General features: G+C 47.5%; 1 protein-coding gene and 1 long non-coding RNA gene across 5 annotated transcripts in view; one reads left to right on the plus strand and one right to left on the minus strand.

The window, feature by feature from the left end:
- Positions 1 to 6761, minus strand: part of LMO4 (LIM domain only 4) — a 16510-nt gene extending 9749 nt beyond the window's left edge. Inside the window, exons 1-2 of one of the 4 annotated variants that reach the window (XM_020877239.2) lie at positions 6550 to 6761; positions 3482 to 3720 (exon numbers count right to left, since the gene is read on the minus strand). In XM_020877239.2, the coding sequence (XP_020732898.1) occupies positions 3482 to 3717 (236 nt within the window). In that variant the 5' untranslated portion in view covers positions 3718 to 3720; positions 6550 to 6761. Of the gene's footprint in view, positions 1 to 3481; positions 3721 to 3912; positions 4016 to 4129; positions 4265 to 6549 lie in introns of those variants that run through there. The other 3 variants (XM_070467809.1, XM_070467810.1, XM_020877241.2) reach the window with 3 other exon arrangements.
- Positions 170 to 924, plus strand: LOC110127142 (uncharacterized). Its single transcript, XR_002310679.2, has 2 exons — positions 170 to 512; positions 801 to 924. It is a non-coding gene; the product is annotated as an uncharacterized lncRNA (long non-coding RNA).
- Positions 6762 to 11696: the final 4935 nt, after the last annotated feature.

The raw sequence follows: 11696 nt of genomic DNA on the forward strand, positions 1-11696 counted from the left end.
TAGCCTGTTCAATTAAAGGGACAGCATTCTCTGAATATAGCAGCTTGCTGTTGATTACCAGGGAAATGAACTCGCTGTCTGGCGGCGCCTCCGTTCCTAACGCTACCCCCCTCCCCAAACACACCCTCCACCACCCACCAGCAGCAGTCCCCCCGCCCCGGGCCCCCACCCCCGGCCGCGCGGCGCTCACTGCGGCTGCGGGCGCCACGTGAACCTCCTGAGCAGAGCTCAGGGAGAGAAAACGCGACCCACTCTTCCAGCTCCCGCCCTGCGCTCGCCCCCTCGCGGGCCCGAGGTACCGGCCACTGCGGCCTTGGGCGCCACCGGCCCCTAGCCTGGCCCCGGCCCGGTCGAGCGAGCGAGCGAGCGAGCGGACGAGCACCGGCGCGCAGAAAACCGCCAACCAGGCTTCCGGCGCGCTTCCTCGCCTCACCGGACCTGAAGCCCCACCCGTCGATCTCCCCGAACTTCCTCCTCTCGCTGCACCTTCCGCGCCAGTCTTCGGGCCGGAGGTGGGGGTAGAGAAAGGAGGACTCGAAGAAAGAGAATCAAGAGTTTCTGAAGCTACTTGGTGGCACTGGGATTGAGCTGGGGGTTGCGGAACTGGGGGGTCGTGGGGGGGGGGGGGGGGCGCTGCTAAGGTTCGCCTACTTTTGTAATTTGGCAAGGTGGCCGGGCCTGGCCGGCGTTGGCCCCTTTAAGACCCACCCTCCCCTTCCTTTCCCTTCACCCCCTCCCCGTCTCTCCCTCTCTCTCTTAGAGGCCAATTTTGTTAATTAAATGTTTTGTTTGCGACGCAGCTCTCATTCATTGCGGACACGTCATTCGGAGCAGATCTAAGCCAGAGACCAGATCTCATTAGATAAAGCCCATCAGAACTAAGAAAATGGAGGAGCCACTAATTAAAGCTTTTAATTGTGCGGATTCGCTGCAGCAAGGCTTTATCTGAAATCTTGGGAGGGAGAAGAGAAGAAGTTCAGTTCTGCCCAATCGACACTTGGTCGCGCAGGGGTAAGGAACGAGGAAAAAGCGGCACCCTCCCCCCAGCCCCCTCCTCCCCGGGGCTCTCCCAGCTCTCCCGAAGCTTTTTAGCCAGATCTTGGTTGTTTTTAAAAAAAAAAAAAAAAAACCAGCCTCAAAGTCAGACAGTTTAAAAGCCCCTTAATAAATCGCTCAGTGGTCCCAGCTGGGGCCATAGAGCGAAAGAGTCCCCTTCACCTGGTGGCCGGCGAGCGGATTAGTCCTGCTCCTCAGCGGCCGTCACTGCAGAATTGAAAGCGCCTTCAACAAGTGGACAGAGGGGAGGCTGGGGAAGGAGCAGCTGAGAGGGAAAGAAACACGCGCCTCCCCACCTTCCCACCCTTTTGGCATCTTGGTGGGCAGAAAGAAGGAACACTGAAGAAAATCTTAGGAGATCCCTTAAAAACGGGGGGCGGGGGGAGGATGCTGCTGCTGAGCTCTGGGCAGTGTGAGGAAAGGATCAATTTGTTACTGAGCTAGAACACATCTCTCCAGGACAAATCTAAGGTTCTCAGGGTATCCTCTAGTTCACCAGCAATGGTTCCAGTTTTCAGTAAGGAAAAAGGAAAGGAGACTATGGACCCAAAGGAGACTATGGGGTTGGGCACATATCCTCTGTTTCTCCATTAAGCCACGAGAAAAACACCAAATGGACATTTGATATTTGTTCCCAAGAATAAGGAAAGAAATGGAAGTGATTCCCAGGAAGCCACTTGCCTTAACTTGTCCCGAGGGAATGCAAGTGGACCCATCTTCTTTTTAATTAGTGGTAATCAGAAGGTTTTCTGAAGGCACATGGAGAGGAGATGAATCTGTACCATTCACTGCTTCTGAACAGCACTGTCATTTTTCCCCTTTAAGCCACCCTCCTTACCACAGTTTTGCTCTCTATTTAATTACAATACTGTCAAAGCTCATGGCATTGCTTGGAAGGAGGATAAGAAAGCATTACACCCATGCTCCTGCTGGTTTTCCAACACTTCTAAAAGAACACTTTGTGAAATTAATGATGCCCTCTTAATTTAAAAATAAAAGCCCTCTCCCTTCCTGTATCTATATATATATATATATATATATATATATTTTAACTTGGCTGATTGAGGAGGCCAGTACTGCATTACTGGAAAACCAAATGTCACCTTATTCCATCATTTCACACTAATGATATCGCTGTGATAAACATAGCCATACTACTCAGCTCTGAATTGCAGTGGGGTCTTTTGCAGTTTTAGACCCAGAGTGAGGGAATCACAATAGAGCTAAACTTCAAAAAAATACCTCATCTATTGATTAACCCACATTGAAGAAACAGCAAAAATGTTCTAATCTCTATAAAGAAAATGGTTTAGAGCGGAAATTTAAATAGAACGCAGTTTTTAAAAGTGAGCGGTATTCTAATATCAACTGTGTGGGTGTGGGTTTTTTTTTTTTTTAATTACTGGATGTTGAAACAGAACACCTCCTAGAAGCATTCATGTGCATCAGTCTATCAAACCATTTACTCAAATTAAATGTGTAATCCTTCAAATGCCTCCTTTCAAATTAATGAGTTTAAGTAGCTTGAGTTCACCTGAAAAGATCTTATAGGCACCTGACCTCCTGAATTCTTTCCATTAATTGCACTGAAACTTGTTGGAAAATGCTGCTTACATGGGCATATGAATGTTCGTATACATTGCTTTAAAATGCAAGATTAGTATAATTCTATAGCCTCTTTTCCTAAATCTCTTTTAGGGATCAAGGGCAGTGATACAAATAACAAAAAACCCAAAATCTGAACATTCCTCAATTGAAAGCACTGCAAAATTTTACATCACAAACCACACACTATTTCGAGCCTCCAAGTAACAGTATAAAAAGAGAAACATTACCATTAAGTTTGGTTTTTTCTTGTTTGGGTTTCTTTGCTACAAGAAAAATGACAAGTCTTTAAACTGATAGGTAACCAGCAGTTTTCACAAGGGGCACAAAGAATGAGTCAGTTTTCTACTCAAGAAAGTTTAAGGTGCTTATGTAAGTATCATAATCAGCCATCACCATCCACAAATCATTGCTCACTAACCACACGTAAAATTTTAAGTCAATCTTTTGTCTCCGAGTTCCAATGTGGGCCCCTACCTTGCTTTAAGAAAGCAGCTTAACTCCCACTAGAAATGTTTATTTTTAGTGGAGGGTCCAACTGGGGCTGACCACTTGAAATCCTGGTCTTGAGTGCAACCTTGGCACACCTATCGACCCAGTTCCACCAGATGTGCAGTTCTCAGTGTGGCCTTCGCCATTAATCTGCCATTAAAAATTGGAAGACTAACACATGCTTCTTTAACCCCTTAAATTTCAGCCAGCCAGGTTTTTGGGGTGTATTCTCAGAGGTGCCCTGTTCCTTTCCTTAAAATCCTTGGTGATCTTTAGCCTTGCTACTGCTCTGCCCGCCAATGTTGGGGAAAAGGCAGCCAAGTCTTACCTAATGTAGTCATTTCTGCAAAGAATCATGCCGCTCTTGGTGTAACAGGACGTGCCGATGTCGCCCAGCTGCGCCTGGCAGCAGGAGCACTTGAGGCACCGGCTATGCCAGTAGCTGTCCATGGCATAGAGCAGAAAGCGGTCCGCAATCTTGCCCCCGCAGCCTGCGCACCGCTTCCAGGAGAGGGAGCCGGCCGTCACCGGGGGCGGCTGGGAGCTGCTGCCCGGATTCACCATGGTCTGCAGAGGGCGGGAAGCGGACAAGGAGAGAGAGACAAAACAGGGGCGATGCAAAAGTTAGTAATCTCCGCGCTAGAGAGCGAACCCGTTCCCCCCCAGAACTGCTGGAGGGAAGCAGCAGAGCAAGGGCGGGAAGGAGGATGACGGGGAGAGGGAAGGAGGGAGGCTTGCCGGCAGCAGCCGCCTGTTTACTTTTCTCAAGCTTTGTTCTGGGGCCACGAGCTCCTCTCAACTTTCCAGCGCTCGCCGCCGCTGACAATTTCAGCTAGGGTACTGTCAAAACTCCGAGAGCCAGGCTCCGCGGCGCGCTCCACCCCTCGCGGCGCCTCCTCCCGGCCCCCGCCTCCGCCCACCGCCCCCTCCTCCCCTCCTCCGCCGCCCGCCTCCAGCAAATGAGGGTCAAACCCACCCACCGCCGCGCCCGGCCCCTCCCCGGGCCCCGCCGAGCCCAGAGCGCTCGCCGAGGGGAGTGGGGAGGCGGCGGCCCCCGCCGGAGCCACGTTCCCTCCCGAGCTCTGCCCCGGGAAGTGCAGCTGCAGTTCACAAGTTGGAAATAGTTCGGCTTTCTGAAAGGGAAGGAGGGAGGAACTAGCAGAAGGGAGATGGAGCCCGTGATGGTGGGAGGGAAGGCGAGGAGACGGCGTGTGTGTTGGGGGGGGGGGGGGGGGGGGCGGTGTGTAAAGTTGCGAAACTGGTTTTTCGTATTTTAAACAGCACCTTTCACATGCCATTGTGGTGACCGCCATCTCCCATTATTGTTCCAAATCTCATTTCATTTTGAAGATCAATCAGTGTTTTCTCTGGGTTTTCAGGACACAGGCAAGAATAATAGATCATTGAACTTTAGGATGCCTGTTAACTTCCTATACAAACACTCTCCACTTTGGTCTCACTAATCTGCCCTTGATCAGCAATTTAAATGCTAAAGCTTTGTTCCTCCAAAGGGGCGGGGGCAGCCGGGGGTACGTTACAGATAATATGCGAGAAGGAACTGTTAAAGGATGCACAAGTTATCTCCGAGCCAGTCCTGCTGTCACCAAAAACTGCTTTTAAAAATTCCCCACTCTTTCTAATGAATGTCACGAGAGAAAATATAGGAATCAATTTATAAAGCTTAGCCTAAACCGATTAATTTGTTGCCTCCAATCCTGAGTCCAATAAAGTCCTCGTGTTCCTCCAGTCACTTATTCTATAAAAAGATCAAGTTATTTACTGCCAATTAAGCAGCCTGTTTTGTCTTTGTCCTCCGTAAGCCGAGAGTGTGGGCTCCCCTCGAGGCTCCCGGCTATCTGCTCAAGACATTCAGCTGATACCTCAGAAGGGAGACGGCGAACTTTGCCTGTCCCCAGCCCAACTTGGCTACTGCAGGAGGAAAAAAAAAAAAATAATATATATATATATATATATATATATATATACACACACACACACACACGGGGAAGGGAACGAAACAAGGACTCGGGTTCCTTAAATAGGCCGATTTTAAACACATTTCCTCCGAAAGAGTCCCGGAACGTGTGTCCAGTGACCGCACAATAAACCAGAATAAGAACTGCACCAATTAAGCTGTAACAAAACCCTGAGACTTTGGAAACAGGACCACTCTAAAACCCATTAGCATTGCATTTATCCGAATGCATCATACCTTTATGTAAATTGATTTATCTGATGCATTTACTCGAGGAATTGCTTTTTGTTACAATTTGCCCTAACCCAAATGAATCTGCATTTCCTGCCCTAGGTCTTTAAACAACCCCCCCCCCCCCCCCCCGTTTTAATCGCTCCAAATTCCTTTTTAAAAGAGGAGAGGGAGGGAGGAGATTCCAAGCTCTTCCCCGCCCCCATCTTTGGTGAGAGGTAAATATATATGTATTTTTTTTTTTAAAGGAAACACTACACTGAGAAAAGCATCCAGTAACCCCATTAGCTAAAGCTCTTAAGGACAAGCAATACCTTAATGCTGATTAAATCTAAAAGAGATGAATCAAGAGGACTGACCAGAAACTGACTCCCCTGATAACTAAGGACGGGCCCTCATCAAGTTTCATTTAGAGTTGGGGAAAAAAAAGAAAGAAAGCTTTTAAGTTAAATAGGCTTATACTCTAGTAATTACATAGCCAAGCAATTTAGGTCCTGGGATAGTCAGTGAAATAGAAAGCAGAACTGGCAGCTAGAGGCAAAATCTGCCCCCCTTTAACAACGTCTCTGGTGTTTTTTAATGGAGACCAAGGGAGGGACAGACGTAGCGCTGGCAATTTGTAGTACAAAAATGGATGCTTAATTCATGTCTTGATTTTAATTAGGTGATTCACCGGATTTCTTCTGGATTGGAACAAAAGACTTATAAGCCAAGAGGAATTTTTTAAAAGAACCAGCAATACCCAATCTTGCTCACTTAGATCCTTTCTGCCACTGTTTCAAAAATAGGGGGGGGGGGGGGAGGAGTGGAGTGGAGGGTCGTGACTATTTCCCCCACACTACTTCTCAGACTTAAACCCTTATAGCACCTCCAGCCTTTCCCTTCGTAACTGAAAATATACCCCCCCCACCCCCCCACCCCCCAAGGTCTCCAACAGCCCCATCTCCAAGAAGAACCCTTTTGTAAGCAGGAACCGCTACAAAGCTGGCGGCCCGGGGCTGTCCTCCGTGCTAGCTCGCAGGCCGACCTCGGTAGTTTCAGACTCGCGCATTATCTAAGCCGACGTATTGTTTACTTGCAATTTGGGACGGTCAAGGGAAGGAAGCCAAAGAAAACAGCCCCGGCCCAAATCGGCCCTCTCCTCTTTCTCCCCCCCCTCCCTGCCCGCGGCTCCCCAGCCGTCCCCTTACCTGCTTTTCCCCTATATTGCAATATTGCGAGAGGCGACGGCGGCGAAATGCGAGCGAAGCCGCTCGGCTTCCAAGGAAGGGGCGCCTCGGCTGGCGGAGCTGGAGGGAGGGGGGATGTTCTCGCAGAAGCAGGAAAGGGGAGGAGGGGGCTAAGGGCTGCCTTTTTTTTTTTTTTTTTTTAACGCGCAGCTCTGAGGCTGGGTTGGGGGGCCCCGCGTAAGTGGCGGCGGCGGGGAGCAGAAGTGTCAGTCTCGGTCCTCGCCGTTCTCCGCCTCCGGCTCCGCGCGAGCAGCTGCAGGAGCCCTCGGCCCGCGCAGCGCGGCGCAGCGGCAGCAACTGCTGCAATCGCTGCTGCAAGTTTGGCAATGTGGCTTCACTTTGTATATTCCCCCGCCCGGCGGCCCCCGCCCCGCCCGCGCTCCTCCTCCTCCTCCTCCGCCTGCCTCCCTCCCGTGCGCCCGCCCGCCCGCTCGCTCGGGGCTGCTGGCGGCGGCAGCGGCTCGGCCGAGCTTCCTGCACCTCCAGCCGGGGAGCGGCCGCAAACACAACAGCCCCGGGAGCGGTGGCGGCGGCGGCCGGGGGACGAGTGCGCCCGGGAGGCGGGGAGCTGTGGCCGGCGGGGCCCGGCGCGCCGGAGCCTGCGCCGCTGCCGGGGCTGCTGCTGCCCGGCTCGGAGGCGGCGGCGGCGGCGGCGGCGCTGGCCTCTAGCCGGCTCGCTCGCTCCCTCCGCGGCTCTTACACATGTGTTACTGACAGAGCAAAATCCCAACTACTCCCCGGCTCTGCCGCCGACGTCAGCGACCCTCAGCCACTGGGCGGCCGGATTGTTCAGGCGGAATAATAAAACCTGCCAATCCGGGCAAGGACAAAGGGATGACTGAAATGAGACTCCAGGGGCGGGGGAGCGAGCCAGGCGGAGGAGCGGGCCGAGGCTGGAGCGCGGAAGGGCCGGAATCAGGTGGGGAGAAGTCACCCGGCGCCGCAAACCCCGCCGGGGCGGCCCCCCGCGGCCCGGGAGGGCGAGTCGAGGCACCGGGGACCCACTCGCCCTCCGTGCGCGCGAGGTATCCCCGGGACCCGCCCCGCTAGTCCCTCGGGGACAGCCCGCCCCTCGCGCCGAGACGAGCCCTTTAGGAAACTTACTTCACATCTGCCTTGGAAATGGGTCTCTGTTGGGGTAGAAAGGCTTTCCCGAGACCTCCAAGCTATGGAGATCTGTGCTGTGTTTTTGAGGCGTTGTTTTGTTTTTTAAATTCACCATGTTAGAGATTTGTGAACCTTAGTGGAAGTTTAATTCACAAGGTAGAAACAGTCAAGAACTCAATAGTTCCAAAACACTGCCTGCATACCTCCTCTTCTTCCCATCAATCCATGTATAAACTAAGGGCCCAGTAGGCGTTTCATAGGTATTTATCAACGTTGGTAAAAAAAAAGATCACGGTCTACTTTCAAAGTTGAGGAAAACTTTAGGGAAAAAACCCTTGCCCCTTGTATCCACCCCACTGTAGAGGATGAGAAGCCAAATTTCTTATAGCCCTCAGAGTGATGGAACTTATCGCAGTATTAGAAATCCCACAGCCTCTGGAGAGTAAGAAAAGTTATTTCTAGTATAAATCAAGTTTTGAGGAACGGTTTGAGGGTGGTAGTCTGAGTGTCTCATTCTAGTACCTCAGTTCAGCCTAGATGCTTAAATACCTAGTCCTTCAACTTTTATCTGCTCTGCCAAATAGGTTTAATAAATCTCCGATCTGAGGCTAATATTAGGTCTGATTATTATTAGTAAGTTCCAGAGAGATTTTTCTGGTGGAAATTATCATGAAAGTGCAAAGCCCTTCTGCTAAGTATCATTAAGTAAAACCAGTCTTGTGGGACAAGTTTTCATATTGTATTACACACAGCACTGCTAGATTGAGAAAAGGGACCTGCAGAAGAATCTAGCTACAGACAATGCAGATGTTCAACATCTATGGTTTTAGCGTCTGTTTAGGGGGATTTCTGTCTTTCAAACCATCAAAACTAAGTCTGCCAAAGAAACTATAGTCGTTGCCTACAACATCACGCAGAGGACATTTTTAAATACCAGTTAGGATATGCCTCTCTTTATATGTCTAGCACCTTGAAAGGAATGGCTGCACCTTGAAATGGAATGGCTTACTTTTATTGATTGGAACTTAAAATTTCATTTTTATGATCAAATCACTTTGTGCATGTATGAAAAATATTTTTTTAATCTTTAAAACTATAATAATAATTAAAATGTTCTGGATAGAAAACAGCTGCAGGTGGGTGTGATTAAAGAAGGCCAACTTAAAAAGATGTAATGTTCCTTGAAGGTTGGTAAAGAAAACTCAATTAAACCAAACGATGAAAGGAACCCAATAAACAATAATACACACATTTTAATCCACTAGTTCAGCTTCAATTTGTTAATAATTTATAATAATCAAAATGAGATGACACAAGATCTTAGTGGGCTGCAATTAAGTTAGGATTTGTCCTGTGCAAGTAAAGTAAATTTCCTGCTCTGGCCCTTCATTTTCTCATCCACAAATGAAGGAATCAAGCCAAATCATCTTTATCTTTCCTCTTTTTAAAAAAACATTATAGAACTTTTAATACATAGGTCTGGAAGGAATTGTGGTGCTTTATTTCCCAAAGTATGTACTCTAAAATGAAATCTTTTATTTCAACATGAAATGTTAGAAAACTAATCAAACATTAGATATCACGAAGTAATTGTCCAAAGGATCATAGTTTCTATGGAAGGAAAGGAAGAGAGAAGGATGGCTAAAACTTTGAATACAGGTCTCTAGGCTTGGAGGGGCCTAGGAGGTGGTGTTTTCGCTCTGATTGTGAGTGGAGTGAAGACTTTACACATGTCCCTGCAGATTGGAGTTGGTGAGAGCATGTTACCAGCAGAGACCTTTATTTCCTGATATTGTGGTTATAGAAATACAAAAGCGATGATGGCTAACAGTCTCTATTTAGAGGGGTAGGAAGTAAATACATTCCCTGTAATCAAAATCCCCGTGTACTTTAGCCACAGCGCCACCTCTGGGCAGTCTTTATTTCTGCACTCCTTGCATTTCGCAGGCCCTTCTCATCGGAGTAGCACCAGTAGCAGATTTGTGGTCTGCAACAGCCTGCTATTAATAGAATGCGGTAGCAATGTTAATCTTTTATTTTTGCTGATGCTAAATTTACAAAAACTGTGTAAATACAAGTTCATTACAAGTAAGGCAGTTCTGTATTCAAGTGTTTTTCAAACTGATATAGAACACTGCTCAAAATAATCCTAGTATATAGTAAAGTTGCCTGAATTAAAAATAATAATGTTATTTATTATCTTGAACCCAGCAGTTCAAGAAACCTCTGTTGATGTCATATACACATCATTTAACTACTCACCTTGAATGACAAATAAGAATACAGTGCTTTGGAAAAGAAAGAGAAACTCAAATTATTTCTTTTGTTACATTCTGATTAAATGTATTGATCTTAGATCAAGCCCACATTCTCCTCCACTCACCCCAAAATGCTTTGTCCATACCTTCCCTTCTTGTCCTCTAAGTCTTCCAATCATAATCATTTTTCTGTTCTCCAGGTGACGGTTCTCTAAGAATATCCTGTAGATAGCCAGAGGTTCCACACAGACCCACGTCACCACCTGTGCCCCCAGAAAGGCCAGATTATTTGATGCTGATATGGCAACTTCCACATCAAAGTGCCCCAGCTCTTGCTCAAGAATAAACAAACATTTAAACCTTTTAAAGACAATGTAAAATTGTTTTTGAAAGCAGTCTTTTTAAAAAGCCCCACCCTTTTGTTAATCTGCCTACCTTTATTGCTCTCATCATAGAGATCCCTTGAAATCAAAAGATTCAGCCAAAGTGAATCTGAAACGCTTGAGTCTGGGACGATTTCAAAATATAAAAGGTGTAGAGAGAAAAAGAGGCAATGATAGTTACCGACAGATGTCAAGAGGAAGAAAGAAGAGAAATGGCATGTAGGTGGCCAGTTTTCGTGAGGGTGGTGTTGGCTAGGGAGTGGGAAGGTATTGCACAGTAGTAGAGATAGAGATAGAGAGACTACAGCATTTCAGAATAGGGATTCATCTACATTGTGACACAAATGAATTCATCTATGAAACAGAAACAGGCTCAGAGACATAGAGAACAGTGCTGTGGTTGCCAAGAGAGAGAGTGGGGAGTTTCAAATTAGCAGATGCAAACTATTCCAGTTGAGCTATTTCAAATCCTAAAAGAGGATGCTATGAAAGTACTGCACTTAGTATGTCAGCAAATTTGGAAAACTCAACAGTGGCCACAGGATTGGAAAAGGTCAGTTTTCATTCCAATCCCAAAGAAAGGCAATGCCGAAGAATGCTCAAACTACCACACAATTGCACTCATCTCACATGCTAGCAAAGTAATGCTCAAAATTCTCCAAGCCAGGCTTCAACAGTACATGAACCGTGAAACTTCCAGATGTTCAAGCTGGATTTTAGAAAAGGCAGAAGAACCAGAGATCAGATTGCCAACATCTGTTGGGTCATCGAAAAAGCAAGAGAGTTCCAGAAAAACATCTACTTCTGCTTTATTGACTATGCCAAAGCCTTTGACTGTGTGGATCACAACAAACTGTGGAAAATTCTTCTAGAGATGGGACTACCAGACCACCTGACCTGCTTCTTGAAAAATCTGTATGCAGGTCAAGAAGCAACAGTTAGAACTGGACATGGAACAACATGGTTCCAAATCAGGAAAGGAGTACATCAAGGCTGTATATTGTCACCCTGCTTATTTAACTTCTATGCAGAGTACATCATTCGAAATGCCAGGCTGGAGGAAGCACAAGCTGGAATCAAGGTTGCTGGGAGAAATATCAATAACCTCAGATACACAGATGACACCACCCTTATGGCAGAAAGCAAAGAAGAACTAAAGAGCCTCTTGATGCAAGTGAAAGAGGAGAGTGAAAAAGTTGGCTTAAAACTCAACATTCAGAAAACTAAGATCATGGCATCAGGTCCCATCACTTCATGGCAAATAGATGGGGAAACAATGGAACTAGTGAGAGACTTTATTTGGGGGGGCTCCAAAATCACTGGACTGCAGCCATGAAATTAAAAGAGGCTTGCTCCTTGG

This window comes from Odocoileus virginianus, chromosome 5 (assembly GCF_023699985.2).
Source record: "Odocoileus virginianus isolate 20LAN1187 ecotype Illinois chromosome 5, Ovbor_1.2, whole genome shotgun sequence".
Lineage (NCBI taxonomy): Eukaryota > Metazoa > Chordata > Mammalia > Artiodactyla > Cervidae > Odocoileus > Odocoileus virginianus.